Source organism: Protobothrops mucrosquamatus, unplaced genomic scaffold, assembly GCF_001527695.2.
Source record: "Protobothrops mucrosquamatus isolate PMUCROS unplaced genomic scaffold, P.Mucros_1.0 scaffold131, whole genome shotgun sequence".
In the NCBI taxonomy this organism is placed as follows: Eukaryota; Metazoa; Chordata; class Lepidosauria; order Squamata; family Viperidae; genus Protobothrops; species Protobothrops mucrosquamatus.
This window is the reverse complement of record NW_015386498.1, coordinates 39,447-62,127: the sequence shown is the minus strand read 5'-3', so window position 1 is coordinate 62,127 and position 22,681 is coordinate 39,447. Positions and strand designations below refer to the sequence as shown.

Below are 22,681 nucleotides of genomic sequence, written 5' to 3'. Positions count from 1 at the left end.
TTTAATTTTATATTATTTTATAATAATTTATTTCATTTTATATTATTTATATTATAGCCCTTACAATTTTGTAAGCTATTTATGGAGAAACCTATATTATCATTGAGAAATAGAGATCTAATTCTCCTTGTAATCAATTATTTTTTATTTTATCTTGTAGTTCTGCTGGATATCAGCTTACTTATTTTCAATAATTCTGTTTATCTAGTGATGGAGTGTTGCATCATTTGTTTATTTGTTGAAAGCTAATGTGCAGAGTTGCATACAGTTAGGAAATACATACTTTTTTCTAGAAATCCCATTGAGCACAACATTTATTTTTGTGTATTTTTCCATATACATATGAAAATGTAGTTAGGAAATAATTCTCAAATCTGTATTTTCAAGTAAAATCAACTGATTAAGTGTAAATATTCTTCAAATATTGATTTTGCTCTAGAGCTTGATTATTTAGAACTCACAATTTAACCTGAAAATTATACTCCAATATGCAAATTTATAGTATTAGCCACTAACTGCAATTTTTTTAATACCAGAATATCACTGTAAAGGCTGTATTTCCTCAAACACTGCCTAATTCCAAGATAGACTATTCATTTCTAGCTGCAATAGCTAATGCAAGAATCACATATTTTAAAAATGCCCATTTCTAATATCATTGTAATCAATGGTTCATATGTGTAAAATTGATTGATGCTAAATAACTCAGATTTTTTCTGTTTCAGAAGTTGCCCAATTTTCAAAAATACATTATTTTATGTTCCGTCCATCTCACCCCATTTCACTCTCTTATATTTGATTAACCAGCTGGAAGACACACATTATCATCGGATTATTCTATTTTGAGAGTATAGCCTGAAATAATGCATTTTAAAGAAACTTCAACCTTATGATTACCTGATGGCTGGACTATAAGGGCTGCGCGAGCGACGTCTGTAAAGACTCGGTGATACATCCCCACCACACTCGAAAGAACTGTGCCGGCTGTAGCTGGGTGACCGACGCCAATAAGGACTAAGAGAAGACCGGGGACTGGGGGACTTGCGGTTCCGTTGGCTTTGTGAAGCTCTGTGGCTAGTTGGGCTGTCATCTCGATAAGGACTAGGGGACGATCGTTGCCGCCTGTAGGCCCTGGGTTCTGTCTTATCCTCCCGGTAGGCTTTAGGCGGTTCCTTGTAAGCTGAGGGAGGCTCTTTGCCTGCTTTCGTCCGGTTCCGGTGGCTTTTAGTTTCCCGGTCTTTCCGACTGCTACTAGGCGACGCAGCTGAGCCCTTCCTGCGGCCGTCGCTGCCGCCGCCGCCGCCGCCCCGGGAGCCATCCCGGTCCTGGCCACCGCTGTGATTGTGGCGGCTGCGAGACTTGGATGAAGAAGAGGAGGCCTCAGCTCCCCCCCTGGCAGCCGCGGCCACCCCCTCCTGCTGTAACGGCGCCTTGTCCTTGTCCACCCCCCGCCTGTGGTGTTCCCGGTGCCGCTCCCGAGAGCGACGCCCACTGTTGCTGCGGTGTTCCCTGCGCGGCCGCCGGATGCTCCGATCCGCCTCACCGCGGCTTGAGCGCGGTTGGTTGCCCCCGCCGCCACCAGAGGACGCCGGGCTCCCGCCGCCGCTCCCTACCCCAGCCGTCCCGCCTCCCACTGGTCCCTCCGACTGGGAGCTTACGTCGTCGTATTCTTCGGCCGTCCCCTCCACTAGTGGCCCCAATCCCGCCCCAATCCCGCGCCGCTCCGAGGCTGCGAGGGCCGCCCCTGAGTTACCTGCACCTGCACCCCCTGATCTGCCGCGCCGCCGTTTGGCCCGAGTCCCCGCTCGCCGCTTGCCTCGCGGTCGCTTCCGCTCCCCCCCTTCCCCACAGCAGGAGGAGGCGGCGCCGCCAGTGGCCGCCAGGAACAGCAGAGACTGCGGCGGCAGCGGCGGCTGCAGGAGCGAGGGCTGCAGCAGCGGGAACAGCAGCGAAGGTGCCGGCGGGCCCGCCACAGGTGACGGAGGCAACGGGGGAGGCTGCTGCGCCGAAGCGTAGCGCTTCCGCCTCCGGTGATGCAAACGCTTTTTTTCTGCCGCTGGCGATTCGGAACCGCCGGCCCAGGCCCGGATACCGCTCCCGCCTCCGGACGTCGCCGCCTCTGAGGTACTCGGCATCGGGATCTCTCTCCGGCAAACAAGAATCCGTCAAGGCGCCCAAGAGGTGGAGGAGAAAGAAGCAATCGCCATTGGGGCCCTTTGCCAGGTTCGGCTCCGTAGGACGAGTCTCTCCTGCCGTCCTCTGTCTCCTCACATAGAAGGACAGGCAGTTCCTTAGGCTGGGACCGTCAGCTGTAGCTTCCACGAGCTCCTAAAACCAGGGATGGTGGCTGCCTCTTCGCCTGACACAAACCGGTCCCATTTCCCGGCTGGGCCCCGAGTTAGGCCTGCGCGCCTCTCTCTCGGTGCTTATGCCCAAACGGTCCCTCAAGGCCGTGCCCGAACGCTTCGTGTCCCACCGCTCCTTCTGCTGCCCCCGGTTCGTTGGTTCGCTCCGTATCCGGGAGAACGAATAAGGGATGAGAAGGAGCAATTGCCAAATAGTCTCCGTCGTCCTCTGCGTTCGCTTCTCTCTCACTCGCGCACACACAGAAAGAGACAGAAGGGAGACGGCCGGCGCAGCCAGTACAACTGCGCGTGCGCCACTGCGCTGAAGTAAGAAGCAATGAACCTATCTCTAAGCTGGAGAGTTCGGTTTGTTCCTTTTCCAAACGCAATCAACAAGAACTCGCGAGACTGTCTCTCTCACGTCCCTCTATACCGGAACATTCGACAGGCAACTTCCCGAACGTGTCCTTGTTTCTCTAGATCAGAGATACAACAATCCTAGGTGGTAATCTCGCGAGTCTTCCGGTTTTGCATTGATAGCAATTCAATATTTCATGTGCGGAGAAGACAGGCGGTATTATATGGATTGAGCCATTCATATCAAATGAAGACATTTCTTGTAAAGTTTGATAGTTAAAGGAAACTGAATGAGAATGAACTGTTGTTAGTGCTATTCTTATTTTATTATTTCTTTGCTGTATTAAGTAGCAGCTTAGACGCCCTTGTCCTCGAGAAAGCTTCTACTTTAATTGGAATAGTAAAATTTGGCGTATGGATCTGTAGAATTTGGGAGGGAGAGCCAGTTTGTTTAAGACTTCAGGCTATAAACCAGTTGATTGTGAGCTCCAGGAAAAAGTGAGCGGTAGTCCTGGTTTAGACATAAAAACTGGCTCGTTCTCAGTCTAGGACGTCAGACTCGGGGACAAGCAAGTCGGTTAATTTGGGGTGGGGGGAGCGAAGCCTGTATCTGCAAGAAAAACAGGGAAAGGGAAAAGTGTAATTGGGAGACAGCGGCGGAGACTTTTAATTTGCTTTAAATCAGCCTCTCTCCAACCCAAATGGAAAATGGCAGAGTTAAAAATATTCATTGTTAACAGAGAGCTATTCATACTACATACTTAGACATAAGACTAAGGAATTAGATGTTCAGCAGAGTGATGGCACGAGGGAAAGAACTGTCTGCGTCTAGTTCTTTTGGTATGCAATGCTCTGCAGCAGTGTCCTGAGGTAAGGAGTTGAAACAGTTTATATGTCCAGGATGTGCGGGATCAACAGATATTTTCTCAGCCCTGACCCAGTATGTCATCAATGAAAAGCAGGCTGGTTGCAATTGTTTTTTTCTGCAGTCTAATTATAAGATGAAGCCTGTACCTGTCCTGTTTGGTTGCTGTATCAAACCAGTTACAGAAGTACAAGTGACAGACTTAATAATTTCTCTGTAGGGCTAAACTATTGGAATTAAACTTTTTGGGGATTACCTATAAGGATTAAATGTTGCTGTATTTTGAAATGTTAAATACAAATGTTTATCTAATTTAAATTAATTTAATTAATAATCTAATTTAAATTCTTCACTGACTGGAGGCTGACTCCTAGCACCAGCAAACAGTAACTATATGCCTCCATCTTAACAACAAACTAGCATATAAAGCCCCAAAGGTCTGCTTAAACAACAACTTATTCCCTTATAATCCTCATCCAAAGTACCATGGAGTAACATTGGACAGGACTCTCTCTGGTAAGATACACCTAGAGAACATGGCATCAAAAATCAATACTAAGAACAACTACTCTAGAAACTTTGTGGAATTAAATGGGAAGCTACAGCTCCCACCCTCAGTTCATCAGCACTAAGGTTAGTCTACTGCCCTGTATGGCTTAAACAGCTGCCATACCAGTAAGTTAGATGCCAAACAAATGACACTATGAGGATTATATGTAGATGTATTAAAACCACTCCAATTTCCTGACTTCTTGTTCTCAGCCATTTACCATGTTTTCCCGAAAGTAAGACCCTGTCTTACTTTCTTTTGGGCTCTGAAATAAGCAGAAGGTCTTACTTTCGGGGAGGGCTTTTTGCTAGTACTGGCACCAGTAGCCTGCGAGCGCGCGGGGGTGTGGCGGGGCCTATGGAGAGGCATCTTGGCAGTAAGAGTGTGGTGGCGCACCAGGTACGGTACTGGTGTGGTTGTGGGTGGGAGCAGAAAGGGTGCCAAGCCTGGTGCTGGGCGAGTTGGTCCAGATTTTCCGTGCGATCGCCAGAGCACACAGCCCTGCTGGCCTGCCAGGGCCCTTTGCCAGCGGCTGCTGGTAAGACTGCGCCACCCATGCCTCTGCCTTTGAGCTGATGAGTGCCGCCAGCCTGCATGCCTACTTGGTGCTGCAGGCACTGGGCTAAGGGCTGAACCTGGTGCTCTTTGGGCCCTGGCGGGCGCTGCACCTCTCATACCAGCTGGGCGCTTTTGGCCTCTACTGGCTGCTCCCACCGGATCACCTTCCGCCTGGCCAACTGCTACCACCGCCGCCACCATGAAATAAAGAGGTGAAGCAGGTGGCAAGGGGGTGGAGTTGCTTTCTTCCGCCTGATGGACACCTGCCAAAGCCACGCAGGGTAAGGTTGCCACGCCCCCTCGCCCAGATGCCTCCCCAAGCGTTATTTTACTAACCTGCCTTTCAGCTGCATTGCATTTCTCCATTCACTTCTCAGCCTTCGACGCATGTTTGTGGGACAAAAAAAAAAAGTTCAATCAGATTTTCTAACTTCTCGCAAGATCTCAAGAAGTTAGAAAATCTGATTGAACTTTTTTTTTTTGCTCTGGCAGTCACATGGAAGATCTAGGCCGACTCGCCCTGTGCCAGGCAAGAGCAGCCCAGCAAGGCAGCCCAGAGCAGTGTGGCCAGGAGGGCAAAGGCGAGGCCAGCAGCATGGGCAGCCACTTGGCAGCTGCATGGCACCCGTCGCGGCCGAGAAATATCCCAGCAGCAGTAGGGCCAGCAGGCAGGGTAGGCAGAGGCCGGGGCTCGCCGAGGGTTTGGTTCGTTGTGGCCGCAAGCAAGTAGGCGGTGGGACTGAGAGGGCGGGCTTGCAGTAGTCGGTTCCACCGGTGGCCACTGGCAAAAGGCCCTGGCAGGCCGATGGGGGGGCGCTCCAGCGGCTGCATGGAAGATCTGGGCCGACTTATCCCGCCCTGCGCTAGGGCTTACTTTCAGGGGAGGCCCACCCCCCTAAAATCAGCTGGGGCTTACTTTTTGAGTAGGGTTTACTTTCAGGGAAACACGGTAGCATCACCAGATTTATGGAGGCAAGTTGCACTAGTGAGAGAACACAGAAAAATTATGAACAATTCACTCTTACTGGTGCATGCCGATTTTTCTCATTTATCAGGTTGAAGACTCAAATTCAGGAAACCGCCACAGGCACCTGTACAATGTCTTCCCTACAATTTTAACATCGATTCGCAATGGAAAGCCAAATGAGTTGCTGAATGCCCAGATATAGGAAGATATATATCTTCCTCAGCAATGGACAATAATGAATAAAATTTACATCGCTGTATAAATGGGGCATAGTATCTTCCTCTCAGTGTGACTGCGGAGTCCCACGTCAAACTGTAGATCACATTGTGACCAGCTATAAGCTGAGGGCATACACTGGTCCAGTATCTGATTTTTTAAAAAATATAAACGATGGCACGCTTTAATGATTAGATAGCCTAAGCATTGGTATTTGAACATGGATCTTTTTAACATTTATATTTCATTTGTTTTACTAATCTAGGTGAAATGTTTATATTGCTAGTCCATGTATGATATGCCATATGTTAAATAAATCTAATTTAAAATTATGTTCTGAGGTAAGTTGCTTGGTATGGATGCAGCAAAAGATAACTTGATAAAAAAGAGATTACCAATAACAGAATAATTGTAGCTCAGGGTTGAAATGAGGGGTCATTGGTGCTCTGTGAGCTTGGTTGTTTTCTTGCAGATTTTCATTCCCAAATTAGGTAACCTCATCAGTGCTAGTGGTGCTATCAGTAGCACTGATGATGTCACCTAATTTAGGTAATGAAATGTCTGTAAAAAAAATAACCAAGCTCAGAGAGCAACAAGACCCCTCAAAATAGAATTTATTGGAACTAGAAGTCATCACTTGAATTTTGGATGACACATTTATGGTATGATAAAGTTTAGTTTAATATAGATTTTAATAATTAGTTTTTTAGACACAGCATATTGTGAGTTTGGGATAAATGTAAATTAAAAATTCAAAAGCTCTTCTGTGGTTCTCACCAGAGGAGGTTTTCTTTAAAAGAGAAATGATGGTTAAAACACTTGCTTGACTTATATCAAGCTACTAACATTTGTTGAAAGAGAATCTATCTTAAAAATAAGAGAAAATCTGAAGCAGGAAGATTTTATGAATCAATGGTTCACCTATGCTAACTGTTTGAAAGACAGTTCTTTTACACATGAAAGAACTGATTTTGAGATCGATCTATGTACCAGCATTGAACAATGGTACATTGCTAAAATATATAAAATCCCTGATTGAAGATGAATATAGATCAGACATGTCAAACACAAGGCCCGGGGGCCGGATGCGGCCCGTGAAGTGGTTTCATGTGGCCCACGAAGCCATCCTGGAAACAGTGAGGGAACGGCCCTCTCTGCCTTGGCCCTGGCCCAGGCCAGCAGGGAGCCAATGTACAATTTTTTGGTGGCCATTTATGCTGAAACGCATTCAGTTTTAGCTCCATAAGCCCCCCCCCCGCATGACCTGAGAGGAACAGTGAGGCTTCTCCAATGGACCATGCCTTGGCACTTGCCCTGGTCCCATCCCCTTCTGCCAGAGACCCTCAGATCTGTCCCACTCTTGCCCAGGCCCCTATAGGCACCCTTGACGCGAACGATGTAGAGCTGGCCACACCCACCCAGTAGGCCACACCCACTCCATCCACGCCCACCCAGTAGGCTGCACCCACCCTGGCCACACCAACCCGCCCCCCTGAGAGCAACCGCAATGCTGATGCGGCCCTCAATGAAATTGAGTTTGACACCCCTGCTATAGGTGGTTATCACAGGTGTCATCACTCGCCAATATCTAAGTTTAGTTATCTGTCTAGACAATTACAGTGGAGCACAGAAACCTGCATGTAGAGATCTAGCTAAATAGGCTCTGTTTAAGCAATAGTTAGCTAGTTTATGCAAAATGTGTTTGTCAAATCTAGGCAGTTAATTCAGTTCAGTAAACCCATTTGTCTGGTTAGCAAGCAAATATGATCTTGGTTATAATATTCAATATTAGCATATCATAAAATGCAGATTCATTTATAGAGATGCATAAATCCAATATATGAAGATTACTCATATTACTGGAAAATGTTGAACAGTACAAATCTTGCTGCCTCTACATAACATAGAGATCCATTTGTGTACATAACTTATAAAAGGGGAGGGAATTATTGTTAACATCTTATTGGAGTAATTATCTGGACCCTACCCAAGAAGTTCCAGAATTAAGTATGTAATCTGGATGGATGAGTGGGTGGGTGGATGGATGGACCAACAGACAGACATCCTTAATGTACATCTACTAGTTGTTTTATGACCATTCAGAGTTTTGATGGCCTCACAAGTGCTTTATGACAAAGCAGTTCAGGCTGTTACAGAATGTCTTCTCCACTTCCCCAGTCACATAACTACATTTCTGGTGGTTGGCACTCAGTTTGCCTTTACAACCCTTTGCAGCATCCTGCAGCTCCATAAAGGTGATTTGCGACTTTTTTGCTGGTTTGCAGCAAAAAATGTCCATGTGGAACATTTACAATTGCAGTGACTTATGACCAGATTTCTAATTCCAATTGTGGTCATAAATTGAGGATTATCTATACATGCTTCATTGAACATTTCCTTTCTACCACTTTTAATCATCAATTTTTTTCAAGTTATCATCAAATGTTTTTAGAATTCTTCAGAAGTGAAATCCTGTCTAAAAATAATTTCTTTAAAGGAGTACAACAAATAGAAAGATAGAATCCTTGGATTTTGATACTTTTTCAGTGTTGTTATTCTAGTTAACACTGCAAGTTGCAATCCAGTGCAATGGGCCTCTCCCTAAGACATACAGGATTGCATAAATTTCTAAAAGAGAAATTCAAAACTAGCAAATGAAATTGGGGATGTCAGTGAGCTGTTAGATACGGGAAATTTTAAAGTGATGTAGCATGTGTTGTCATACTAAACGGGACATCTTGCTTACTGGAATAAAGAAATAATTCATAATAGTTTTTGCTGCACCCGTGCGTCAAAAATAAAAGGTGTAGGAGGGTAAAGTAAAAAAACAAAACAAAAACCAATCTCTTCCACAATAGAGAATCAAGAGTTTGGTCAAAATCCCTTGTTCTTTTAGATTCATATGTATGTAACAGTGACCGTACAAACAGCCAAATGGTGAAAACGAAGAAACTCCTGGGCATCCTGCTCTATTTAACATTTTCCATATCATACTAATTGTTCCTCAAGGCTGTGGATAAGGAAAGCACTGTGCTGCCCAGCCTTCTTTCAGACATAACTTACACTCCCCAAAAGACAAGCTAAAAATCTTGTTATTCGTACCAAGCATTTTGTTTATCTTTTATCTATTCACTATGCTTCTGCTTAGAGAGTGTCCTTATTTCTACACTACTACTCACTTGACCTGGACTTTTTGTCAGAGAATTAATATATACATTTTGTACAAGCTTATGAATTCTTCAAAATCTTGTCCAAAATCAAGCCTTGTCATATACCCTAGAGTAGATCTGCCTTATCTAAGCTGCAAATAATTGGATAACCACAAAAAAAATAATTCTGTACCTTTTTGGAGCTACATCACCTGAGCCACTGGAGTTGTGCTACCCAGATCTTGTAGCCCTTTGATGGCCCATGTGCCAGGTCCTTCATAATTCAGAGGAAATAATGGAAACCATAAAAACTGCTTAACAAAGATTAGCCATAGGTACTCTTCAATAAACAACTACACTTGAGCCCAGAATTATGGTCATAAGTTGTAGTTCTTAAAATGGCTTGCCCAGGGCAACCCTCCCTCCTGAGGCACCCTGTGCTCTCCTTCCCACACAGTTGGTCCTCACCCCTCACCATCATGCCTCTTATCTTTTACCAAGATAGAATGGGGAGATAGGCCAAGAGGTCCAGTGGACAGAATGGGGGAGGGGGGAGATAGATGGGTGGGGACAGCTGCAGGATCCCTATGGTCAGTTGTAAGGGCAGGCAGATTGCTAAGTACTCAAATTTTGTTCATGTGAGTGCAAGGTTACTACAGCAGCACAATTTTGTGTTCAGTTAACTCCCAACACCATAATAATCCCACATGGTTGCTGAATGAATGGCCATAAGTAATTAAAATCTATAGTGGCAGCATGGGTACAAATAATGTGTTGTAAGAATCTTTTTGACATGAAGCCTATACTGTGCAATTGATTGCTGAAGACTCCTAGATTATACAACTGGCAAATAATACCATTATTACTGCTATTACTGTTGTTTAAATAAACTTTCACAACAGGAAAGTGTAAGTATACATTTTGTCTTGCCCAGTCTTGTGGATTGTATTTAGAATGCTGTAGGTTAAATGTAACATAATCATTTAACAATGTATTAATCACTGAAGGGCACATAAAGGAGGTGGATGTTGGCTTTGGTGATAAATTTATATACAATGAAATTTACATTTCAATGAAAAAAATCCTATAGCAGATTATAGTGACAATATATTTCTGTGAGCTGTCAGTTTAATTTCTGTCATTAATAAAGATCAATCCCATGACGACTGCATCTTGAAAAAGGCAAACTGCTTGAACGAGATTTAAAATCTTTCCTTTTTATATTCATTACTAAAATCTAATTTCATACTGAAAATCTCCCTTCCCTAAAAATGAAATACAAAAAGAATCTTGTTTTTCAGTTATTATAAAGAAAAGTCATAGTGAGAAAAAAAGCAGATTACTACTTTATAGGGCCTGAATCAACACATGACAAATTCATTTTAATTAAATTTAGAGTTCATATATCACAATAAACCACAAACTGCAGTGGCTAAGTTTATAAAACAAGTTAAGTCAAAACTAAGCAAACTATATTACAGCTTTACTGTATAATGTGCAAGTTCTTTGTCTTTATCGGGCACAAGATTTAGTTTTCTTAATGACTAAATAAATATCTATTTACATATCTGGTTTTGGAAAATACAGTTATTAGGTATTACCAATTAATTTCAAAAATATCTAAATTGCTTTCATCTTGATTACCAAGGTATCAATAAGTACAATAGAGCATGTCAAACTTTGAATAACAATATTAAACTCAACAAAATTTAAATTATTAAGAATTACAGAAACAATGTTTGAAATGTCAGGACAAATGCATTGCTGTAATTTAGCATTAAAAATATTAGATTATCTTTAGGTAGAACATTCCCAAGTCAAGAAACCCATCAGAAAACAGCTCCCTCCCTGCACCCACAAAAGGATGGGTCATAAAGCTATATCATTCATTCAGGCAATACCATACTATATAGAATATGATTGGAGAAAATATTTGTAGCTTTAATGTCAGGGCAATAAAAACTCTACAGCATGGAGCACGGCTAACGAGGAAAACATCAGCATTATGAATTGCCTGACTCAGCTAATATAATTCAAGACTAAATTGAATATTGTGTTTAGCCATAAATGTTTACAACAATACAATTAAGCAACTGGATTGTTTTTTTAAAAAATTACTTCATATTTTAATTAACTTGCTTTTTTCCTACTTAGATGCAATTTTGGCAAGGGCTATGAGGGATGAATGGATGAAGAGGTCAAGTTTGAGGCATGAATGTTGAAATAGGGAGTTAGGCAGAGTTTTATGTTAATGTTATTCATCAGAAATGTCATTAGCACATTTTTGCACAAACATTACCTACATACATTGCAATAGATTGAAAGCTTCTATTTGTGAACACTCCTGGAATTTCATTATGCATTGTAAATAAGCAAAAATAGCTTATTTATAGGAAAATAGACTTTTTTTCAGAATTAGATTTAGAACCTGAAATGAATAGTTGAGCACACAATAGCTCAGAAGACCTGAGCATCCATTTAAAATAACATTTTTGTTTCGTTATTAAATTCAGAACAATTTTATACTAATTTCATTTGCAAGTCTCCCTCAAAATTTCTCTAGAGCATCCTTCTTGAGGATGGAAAGTTTTCATTAACTATCTTCACTAAATAATTGGGAAAACCTTATTGCAAATTACTCAGAATTCTATTAGAAAATCTTTGTATAGTATCAGTTTATAGACACATCAATGGAAAAATTAATGATCATTATTCTGCAACAATGTGTTTTATAATTAATGTTCTACAACAGTTTTTTAAAAATGAAACTTTATTCAATGGCTCAAATAGCAAATAAAAAGTTTGGTAAGGCATCCACCTATGACAATTATATGTGTCCATTGGCTTCATAACACCTTGGTTCCCATTACACAAATAGGATGGTAGTGGTTGAACTCCCTTGGTTAGTCAGCTAAAACAAATACACAATGAGGACCAATCTGCTTTAGCAGCCACATCAAGAACTAATTCTGCACATGATAACATCTATTGCAGGATGTACAAACAAAATTTCTTGATGAACAAATGTTCTCTAGTCACATCAATAAATCACTTAGCAATTACATACATATGCTGCCTATTTTGTTCAGATGTAGGCTTACAGATATATTTAAAAAGCATTTTGGAAGTCATCTTTTATATTGAAACCCCAAATTCCTAAAAGCCTCAGAGATGGAGGTTTATCTTTAGATCACTTACACGTTAGCAGTGTGGTGATATTCCTTACAATAAAGAACTGAAGACAATCTGTTTTTAATATATTAATGAGAATTTTGGAAGCATATAATCAGTATTTTGATATTGCAAAGGAAGATAGTTAACTGACTGATATAAACCAGAAGAGTACGTTTCAATTAAACATTATACAGTAAATGTTCTTAAACCTAGAATAGAGAAAAATAAACTCTAACAACTTACATATTTTTCAGAATGGAACCTTATTTGTGCTTTTGAAATCCATAGTGCTACCTTACCTGAGGAAAATATCCTTCACAAATAGGCAAACATAAAGTACTTACAAAAGTAAATGTCAGTATCTCTGAATTAATATTTCTAATTGAAATGTGCGCCACCCACTTCATTTTTAAATTTAATGTATCAGCTGACTTTTACTAAAGCAATTTTCACTAAAGCAAGGAAACACAGTACATTCTGGATAATTCAAGATCCAGAGTATGGCACATTTTTCTGATCAACTGTACTGGCTAGTTGGCTAGTAAAAATGCTCAAAAACTGCATTACAAGGTATTATTTCACAATGATGTATACATACAATTTACTGCATTGCAAGGAAGATATACTCTTAACTATGTTAAATTCTCAGTTTAAATTAAGGCATATTCAAATATTGTCATAAGTTTATACCATTAATCTAAGTCCATGTATAAATGATTCCAATAGAAGCAGAGAAGATAGTTTTTCTTCTCTAATTTGCATAATTTTTAACAGCAAAAAGGAAAGCTTATTTACTATATTTAGTTTTTATCACCACTGTAATTTTCAAGGCAGTAACGTATAAAGTAAAAATTTGATATAAAAGTATATGCTTTAAAGAAACATAAAAAGTAATGCTTTTTTATTCACAGTTCAAGAAACTGCCCATGGGGGAAAAGAATCCTCTACATTCAGAAGAACCATGGTAAAAGAAAACAAGTTATGTGGATTGAATTCTGCTTTTCTTGAAACTATTTTTTTCAATGAAGGTTTTCAGTGTTGTCCCAACCATGCTTTAAGTGGTATATTAGAATTCTCCAACTATTAAGAGCGATTTCCACCATAACAGCCTCCAAATAGCATGCTCTATGTTAATAGATTTTACTATGGTCGAAGTAGGAAAAGAGTTTGAAACTTTGATTATAAAATGCAACATCTTTCTCTGATCCTCTTGGCTAGACTTTTCCTTTTCTTTTTTCCATTCTTTTCTTTGCTGTCTTCCATCTTTCTTGCTCTGATTTCTCTCATTAAGTCAAAAAATACCTAGGAGAAATATCAGCATCAATACATTTGATTGAATGCTTAAATATAACGTACTTAATTTCATTTAACTGTTAATTAAGCCATGATGTATCTTTAATTCCAAATAATATACTGATACCTAGAAAATTATTTTTTGTTATATCTCAACAGCAAAAACAAAGTTCTTGCAAAATTGACAATAGATTAATGTAATAATTTACATTAAAATTTAACACATGAAAAATACAACTGAAGACTACAGGACTAGTCTTTCAAGTTAACAGTCAATAAACTTGCAAAGAACTCATTGGTCATCACATATACTTCAATCATTTTGTGCCATACTTTATAGAGCAAATTAATTTGCTGATTCAGTCTTTAGTATCGGACTGTTTTTAACAGAATTCTTTCTCACATGGTCACGTTTTTAATCTAAGCCACAGACCTTTGCTTGTAGAAACTATGCTCCTTTCTTCTTTTGCTCCTCCTTTCCCTAAATTTATTTTTTCCTTGTATTAAAAAGCTGCTAATGAGAAAAAACAGAAAATGGGCTGCTGCCACATGCTGCCAGAAAGAGAAAGGGCCATACTTCTCCATCTCCCACTTCCAATCTTCCCTTCTCTTCCATAGGAGTATAGGACAGAAATTGCTTTGCAACTAACTGCACAGCAAAGGACAATGAAGAGCAGAGTAACTCAGAAAGTCAGATGTGGGGAAAAAAGGGTGAGCCAAGCATGAGGAGAAAGAGAATGGACCATCTGCACCATTAGTTTTATTCTCTTCCATGCTAAGGTTGCTAATTATTTCCCAAACTCTGCTCTGGAAGGAAACAACTGCAGCAGAAAATAAAGCATGTAATATTGAAAAGTGAAATTACAGGTTTTCATTACTTCTACCCACTTTTTTTTAACCTATCTTTCAGATTTTAAATTTTCTAAACTGTACAGGGATTTTTTCTAGCCACTGTGGGAAATAATTATATTGGCAAATCTTATGTGAAGAGGATTATGCAAAATGGGAAATAGCTTTTACCTTGTCAACATTAGCTCGTGTTTTAGCAGATGTTTCCACATAGTTAACATTCCACTGATCAGCTCTAATTTTTGCTTCTTCTACGGAAACCTGTCTTCTATCTTCTAAATCCGATTTGTTGCCAACAAGCAAAAATGGTACATTTTCATCTTCCTTTACTCTTAAAATCTGCTCTCTAGAAAAGATAAAAAATCACACACTTTTAATCTATACACTCATGGATAATACAATTATTTATCTGTGATAACATTTTGAACTAAATATACAGTTGTAAATGTAAACAATTTGCCAAGCATGTAGATCATCATGTGACCACGGAGGTGGTAGTGCAATGTTTTGCCACAGCCAGAAGAGCTTTACGGAGTGTAAAGCATCCTTTCCGAAGCCATCCTAATTCCAAATTGTTGTTAAACAGTCATTTATCACCAGATCTGTGAAGTGATATAGCAGGTTACACATGGTTATCTGGAGCATTAGTCAGGTATTTCAGTTACATATAGCTTTCTTGTATGATTTTTATCAGTTGATGGATATTTATAGAATTACCATTAAAAAAGGCAAGGAACTTATGAGACAAAAATTACTATCAGTCAAAATATTAAAACATGCATTCAATTACCTGAAGTCAGCTGTAGCAGCAAAAGATTCAAGCTCTGTAATTGAAAATACACAGAGAAAACCTTCTCCGCTTCGAAAATAGTTATCACGAATTGCAGCATAATCTTCCTGTCCTGCTGTATCCAATATATCGATCTGAACTTCTTCTCCATCCAGGACCACTCTTTTTCTATAACTATCAGCTTTAGTAGGTTCATAATCTTCTACAAACTGTTAATAAAATAGTCAATTCCATTCTAAACAACAAAATTTTAGTAGTGATTTCAAAAACTATTACTTCTTGTCCAGCCATACCTTAACACTGGTGGAAGATTATATGGTATTTGTATAATGAAATGTATAAGGCCATTTATCTTATAGAAATGACTCAAAATGTGTACAAGTATTAAAAACTTGTCAGTTAAAAATAACCCATCACACAAGAGGTAGTATGTTCCAGTTCTAATAATTCAAACCACAACAGACCCAAACACCTGAGAAGGAGCCAGAGTCTTATAAAAGACCAATAGAGCCAAGGCAATCTGTGGGATGCTGTTCAACAAGGCAGGCAATGACAGAGAAAGCAGAACTCCCAAGTCAACAAAAGGAGTTTAATGGAAGAAACCTGGAGTTTTCCCATTCTATAAGATCTGGTAGGACAAATAAACAATTGGAGAAAGGCAATCTGATGAAGAGCTTGGCCTACATGCAAGGCTTTAAGATGACAACCAGCACCTTGAATTTCATTCAGAAGCCTACAAGGAGCCAGTGCAGCTTGCAGAGCAGCTGTATTATTAGGCTTAGCGAGAGAAGCCAAAAACTGCCTGCATCGTTGTATTCTGGACCAGTGGCAGCTTCAAACACTCTTGAAAGGCAGCTTCATAGTGCATTACAATAACCCAAATGGGGATTATTAAGACATGAGCCACAGTTGTAAGATCTCTCAGTCCAGGAACAGGCACAAGTAGTGCACAAGATGGACTTGCAAAAAGATCTGTTAGCCATAGCTGCACCTGTTCCTTAAGCAGATGCCATGAAATGGGAATACTCCCAAGTAATGCACAAATTCTGACTAGGAAACTGCACTCCAAGGCATTGTTAGAGATGGAAAATCTCTTGAGTGGGAAGGGGAGGACTTAAAACCCTCAGCCAGTCTTAAACCAAATCCTGTATAGTTGCCTTATGCAAAAAAAAGTTTTTAATCGCAATATTTTCTGTTTAAACCTAGCAGTGGAAACAAGATACCAATTTTGTTTTAAATTTTGACTCTTCCAAATATAACACACACCCCTCAGCTATTTTTAATTATTTATCAAGTAATTTTCTCTGATTGTATCTGAACTGCTTCAATCACTGATATAACTGAGTGTAATATATTAAGTACTGCTGACTAATGTATGTAATGTTTTGTAATATTGTTTGTTGCTTTCACAAATACCTTGAAAATATATATAGAAATTTAAAAACATTTTTAATTCTTACCTCATCATACATGAATTGTAAAGTCAATGCAGATTTTCCTACTCCCCCACTGCCTACCATAATTACTTTATGCAGAGCCAAAGAATTTTGACTTTTAGGCTTATTTGTTGCCATTTTTACCTGCAGATATTTCACACAAAGGTAAGGCCTAGAACAAGAAAAATGATTTGCATTAATAAGGATTTAAACTATTCAGTTTTTTATTCTGTTCAACAACTCAGAGTGACAGTTATAAAAGAACTACATATGGACTTCCAAATTAGTAAATTAGTAAAATGATAAATGCTGTACACACAAGCAAATTAAACACTTTCCTGAAGAACTGTTGCTTTGTATTAGTGAATTTTAACTCCTAAATGTATAAATAACACAACTAAATAACCCTCAAAGGAATTGAATAAGTAGAGAATATTGAGTGTGCACTTTCAAATAAGTCATCTGGGTGAATACCTGAAAAGTCCCTCCAATTTTCAGAAGTGATTTACCTTTGCCTTTTTAGGCTGACAGGGACTGGCCCAGTCACCCAGCTTGCTTTGCACTTAAGACAGAAGTAACTCAGGATCCCCTAGTTTCTAGCTTGGTGCCTTAACGTCTATTCCACACTGGCTCTCAAGTGGTGAACAGGTCTAGCAATGTGTATAAGCATCCATCATAACCAATAACAGAACCTTATTTAAGGGCAGCATATGTAACAGAAGAAAGCTGCTGACTTCAGAAATCTGAAGAGTGTCCCAGAACGATTTGCTTAGCGCTTCATCTCAACAGAGCCAGATAAGATTTTCTCTTTATTGGAATTGCCACCCCTTCCCAGTTAAGGCCAATCACAGGTCTGTCTGGACTCAATAAATATGATGGAGTTCCAGGTAGGCCCGGCATATCCAGCTTTGAATAAGTTTAGCACTGCAGGGAAAAAACGAGCGCCCTACACGGAAAAGCTTCCATCACTTTTTTTCAGTGATACACCTCAGTATAACGAAGAGCAAAGCAGCCCTGAAGCTGCTTTAACTAACCAACCAGCTACCCGCCCACACAAGCAGCGTGGCGCGCCCATTGCGTTCAAGGCATGGGAAAAGGGAGCGCCACGGCGGCCCGTTCAGGAGGGAAAAGCAAGGACAAGCCAGCAGGAAAAGAAAGGCAGGAGCTCCGGAAAAGGAAAAGCTCTTCCTAAAGCAAGGGCTCCGCCGTCGGCCTCCAAAGGCATTCCACGCCACTATTGCCCTAGGCCCCCTTCTTCCCGTAAAACTGCCCTGGGCTTGGAAGCGTCCTCCCATTCCCCATTCAGAAGCTGAAAGGCTCAGCAGGTCGCACCCGCCTCCAACTGACCGCGGTGGGGAAGGAAGCACATACTTACCTGCAAGGGATGGGTCAGGCCCACCTAAGGTAGGAGAAGGAATCAGGAGAAGGAAGCTTGTAGAGGCTGTCTCCGCTTGTCTCTTCAGCTCCAGACCCGCTAGGGCGAGACCGGGGCGGCTGGATTAAGAGCGACACAGACCACAACCGCTTGCTTGGCAGACGCGTCTCATCAGCTAGTCGACTCCTCCTTCAAAGGAGAAAGATAAGGGGGAAGGGAGGTGGGCGGGGCCTGAAATGGGCTTCATGTGCTTTCCGAAGGGAGAGGAGGAGGAGGATCAAGGGTGCGAATGTAGAAGGGCGTGGTGGTGCGCGAAGACCACCAAATGCTTTTTAAATTAAGAGGCCTCCATTGGTTATACATCCTGAGGACATGGTGATGTCATTCTTTCTCACTTATCTCTATGGTGAATGCCCTATACTCTACAGAAATTTCGGAGCCGAGGACTCTTCGATGTGATTGTTCTCACCTGGGATTGAGCAAAAGGCTAAATTAGAAAGCGAATAACTCCCTTCCTATCTTAAAAGCAAAATCACTAGCAACTAGTTCAATTTAAAATTAATAAAGATTTCACTAAAGGCTCATTCTCGCAGCTAACCTCTCCTGTCCCTGACGCGAGGACAACCAGTGTCAGAATGTAAAGTCAAATGTCACCATCATACTTTACACCACTCTCCCTGAATACTTTGCTGGGAGTTTCAGGAATACTATTTTGCCAATTTTCTGTCACAATTTGACTTCTGCTGAAATTATTTATAGCATGACTTTCCTGTGCAGTATGGTGACTACTAAAAACTAATGCTGGTGCCTTCAATTGTTCTATCACTGGGCTTTTAGATAACTTCCTTTCCCAATCCCAGTCCATACACTCATTCTGCTTTTATCTAGGCAAGAGTCAGGTTAAGGAATCATTTCTAGAGAGGTCTTTTTATTACTATTTCTTTAAAAAAAAAATATTCAGGTTGACTGGTAGAAAACAAATTCCACAGAAACATTACACATTTATTTCATTTCATTGATGCTGACAATTCATATTCTATTGCTCTTCCAATTACTATTCATTTCCAGGACCATGTTTATGATACAGCATAGTTTAAAGGGGGTCAGCAATCTTATTCAGTGTAGGGGTCAGAGACTTGCAGCTGCCATAGTGTTTTGAAAGAAGAGAAAAGAAAATTCTCATTGATGAGTGAAAGTAAATTAGGAAAAAAGGAAGGGTGTTTCATGTGTTTTAGCTTTTAAAAGCTATATGGATTATAAGAAGAAATTTATTGCGTTTAATTTGTCCCTCAACATGGCACATGATGAATAAATGATGAATAAAATTCAATTATAAGGGATGTAAATTTAGGAAAGGACACAGAGGTTTCGAAAGAGGTCAGGTGTCTTCCAGGTGCTACTGCCAGTAGGGACAAGAAGCGTATTTTTAAAATAGTCAAGAATGCTAGCAAGGACTGTAATGTAGATGCTATTGTACATCTTGGCACTAACGATCCTTCCCGAAAAGATGTACTCTCTGTGCAGAATGATTTCCAGAGCTTGGGGCAGGAACTTAGCAGGTTAGGCTGTAGGCTTACTTTTTCAGAGGTTTTACCAGTGTATAAGGAACAAAATGGAAAAGGCCAGTGCATAGCAGAATTCAATATGTGGCTAAAGGAGTGGTGTAAAGGGGAAGGCTTTAGTTATATTAGTCACGATGTCTGTAGATGGTCCAGTGAAAAAATGTACAAAAGAGATGGTTTGCATCCATCAAAGAAAGGGACTGAGTTACTTGGCAATAAACTCACAGATTTTCTGAAGGAATATTAAAACTAAACAACGGGGACAGTAAGTTAATTGATACAGAACATCCCTGTCCCCAGCAATCAAAAAATTATAGGGTTAGCAGTGCATGTAACATAGATGTGTGTGTGGACAAGAATATCAACCTTGCTGTCAAGCAAAATCAAGCTTTTAATAGCGAGTGCCACACAAAGTGCACTAACCAAACAGGTGGTAAGAAAATAGGAAATTCAGGCACCACACAGGTTATGTAGAAAGTAAACAAAGGGTCAGTCATATACTCAAATGTCTATACACCAATGCACAGAGTATGAACAGTAAACAGAGTGAACTAGAAGTTCACATAAATGAGAGCAGATAATATATTATTGCCATTACGGAAACATGGTGGGATGAAACCCACAAATGGAACACACAGCTAGAGGGATTTAAATTATTTAAAAGAAACAGAACAAATAAAAGAGGAGGTGCTCTCTATATAAGAAATAACTACATCTCTACAGAAATAGAGCACAACAATGATGAAAACTGTCTTGAATGCATTTGGGTCAATATAAAAGAGGGGAAAATGACATTGCCATAGGTGTATATTATAGGCCACCCAACCAAACAGAGGAAATAGATGAACTTTTTGCTAGTCAGCTAACTAAGGTATGTAGGAAACACATCACAATAGTAATGGGAACTTTAATTACCCTAACATCAACTGGGAGACAAACTCTGCACCAAGTGGAAGATCAAACAGATTCCTGACAAACCTAGTAGACTTTGTCTCCCAAAAAGTAGAGAAGGGAACTAGGGGATTAGCCATATTGGATCTAATCCTCACTAACAGAGATGAAATGATAGGTGTTGAAGCCACAGGAACCTTGGGGGGAAGTGATCATGCAATATTGGAATTCAACGTTATGGAAGCACAAGCAATAGAACACAGTAAAAGTAGAGTCTTGGACTTTAAGAGAGCTAATTTCAATAAATTTAGAGCTAATTTCAATAAACTTGGGAAGGATTCCTTGGGAAGGATTCCAATGAATCAGCAAACACCTAGAGGCAAACAAAGTCATTATTAAAAGCCAACATGGGTTTGTCAAAAACAGATCATGCCAGATAAATCTTATTGCATTCTTTGACCAAGTGACAAAATTAGTGGACCAGAGGAATGCTGTGGATATAATTTACTTGGACTTCAGTAAGGCATTTGATAAAGTAGATCACAACCTACTACTTGATAAGATACAAAAATGTGGGTTAGACAGCATCACCACCAGAGGGATTCGTAGCTGGCTGACCGGCTGTACTCAGCGTGTGGTCCTCAATGGAACCGCATCTACATGGAGGGAAGTGTGTAGTGGGATGCCCCGGGGCTCTGTTTTAGGCCCAGTGCTCTTCAACAACTTCATCAATGATTTGGACGAGGGGATAGGTGGGGAAATCATCAAATTTGCAGATGACACCAATAGCCAACACTCCAGAAGACAGGCTTAAGATACAGGAGGACCTGGACAGACTTGAACACTGGGCACTATCTAACAAAATGAAATTCAATGGTGAAAAAAGTAAGGTTCTACATTTAGGCAAGAAAAACCAAATGTACAGGTATAGTATAGGGGGTACCTTGCTCAATAGTAGCAACTGTGAGAAGGATCTCAGAGTCCTAGTGGACAATCACTTAGGTATGAGCCAGCAGTGTGGTGCAGCTGCCAAAAAAGCCAACACAGTGTTAGGCTGCATTAACAGGGATAGAATCAAGATCACGTGAAGTATTACAATGCCTTGGTAAGGCCACACTTGGAATACTGCATCCAGTTTTGGTCACCACGATGTAAAAAAGATGTTGAGACTCTAGAAAGAGTATAGAGAAGAGCAACAAAGATGATCAGGAGACTGGAGGGTAAAACATGTAAGGAATGGTTGCTGGAATTGGGTATGTCTAGTAGTTTAATTAAGAGAAGACCGAGGAGGGACATGATAGCAGTGTTCCAATATCTCGGGCTGCCACAAAGAAGAGGGAGTCAAGCTATTCTCCAAAGGCAGGACAAAAAGCAACGGATGGAAACTAATCAAGGAGAGAAGCAACCTAGAACTAAGGAAAAACTTCCTGATAATTAGAACAATTAACCAGTGGAACAACCTGCCTCCAGAAGCGGTAAATGCTCCAACACTGGAAGTTTTTAAGAAGAGACTGGACAGCCATTTGTCTGAAATGGTGTAGGGTTTCCTGCCTGAGCAGGGGGTTGGACTAGATGACCTCCAAGGTTATAACTATTATTATTATTATTAAAATGGAAAAGAAAATATATTTAGAGCCTCTGAGGGCTGGTATAGTCTATCTGAAAAAAAATTAAACAGTTTTGGCTATAGAAGCAGTTCAAGCATAATATATGCATAGTTTTTCTTCTTCCCAGCTTTATAATTTTTAATTTTGGAAAATTATTGGGAAATTAATTAATATTTTTTGTAGTTGAATTGTATAATTGTCTTTATCTAAACAGAGAATGCAATAAGAGTGTGCAACAATTCTAATGAGTCCAACGAATTCTAATGAGGGAAACTTTTAGAACTAGCAACAGAAGTCATAGAGCATGAATGTAAGTGGGATCTGTCATGAACTGACTGTAATAAAAAAAGTGGCCATAGGATTTTGTTCACAGCTGTTCAAACTATTGCTGATAGTTTACTATATACCACAACATAGGGAGGAAAACAAAGCAATCACAGTTCCTCTACCTACTAATGGCTGCTGCTTAAGGAGTAACGTGACCATTAAGCAAGAAAGTTGTGTGTTTATCCTGCATTCACAGTTTAAGGAAACAGAGCAGGGCTATAATACACTAAGAAGTTGCTGAAGGTGTTTAGTATTTTCAGGATGGAGCACAACTATGACCATAATTTTAAATTTGGTATAGCAATAATGATGTCTATTTTGTATGTTAAAGTTAAATGTTTGTTAATCTGCAATTTATTATTTGAAGACT

At 40.3% G+C, this 22,681-nt stretch overlaps 2 protein-coding genes across 2 annotated transcripts in view; both read right to left on the bottom strand.

Annotated features, from left to right (window-relative positions):
* The window catches only part of CDK13 (cyclin dependent kinase 13), a 52,442-nt gene extending 50,307 nt beyond the window's left edge, over positions 1 to 2,135 (bottom strand). Inside the window, exon 1 of the mRNA XM_015813060.1 lies at positions 898 to 2,135. Coding sequence (XP_015668546.1) covers positions 898 to 2,135 — 1,238 coding nt within the window. The remainder of the gene's footprint in view (positions 1 to 897) is intronic.
* Positions 2,136 to 11,773: 9,638 nt separating this feature from the next.
* On the bottom strand, positions 11,774 to 18,118 carry RALA (RAS like proto-oncogene A). Its single transcript, XM_015813064.1, has 5 exons — positions 17,925 to 18,118; positions 16,574 to 16,721; positions 15,114 to 15,322; positions 14,495 to 14,669; positions 11,774 to 13,483 (listed from the first exon to the last, which is right to left on the bottom strand). The coding sequence occupies exons 2-5, from the start codon at positions 16,685 to 16,687 to the stop codon at positions 13,361 to 13,363; spliced, it is 621 nt and encodes a 206-aa protein (XP_015668550.1). The 5' UTR covers positions 16,688 to 16,721; positions 17,925 to 18,118; the 3' UTR covers positions 11,774 to 13,360.
* Between the last annotated feature and the right edge of the window lie 4,563 nt (positions 18,119 to 22,681).

Bases quoted from the DNA above. Each gene is read 5' to 3' on its own strand.
- RALA (XM_015813064.1), bottom strand. From the start codon at position 16,687: ATGGCAACAAATAAGCCTAAAAGTCAAAATTCTTTGGCTCTGCATAAA. The intron at 15,323-16,573 runs GTAAGAATTAAA...TTTTATTAACAG, and splicing joins TACAATTCATGTATGATGAG to TTTGTAGAAGATTATGAACC. The intron at 13,484-14,494 runs GTAAAAGCTATT...TATTTCTCCTAG, and splicing joins CACGAGCTAATGTTGACAAG to GTATTTTTTGACTTAATGAG.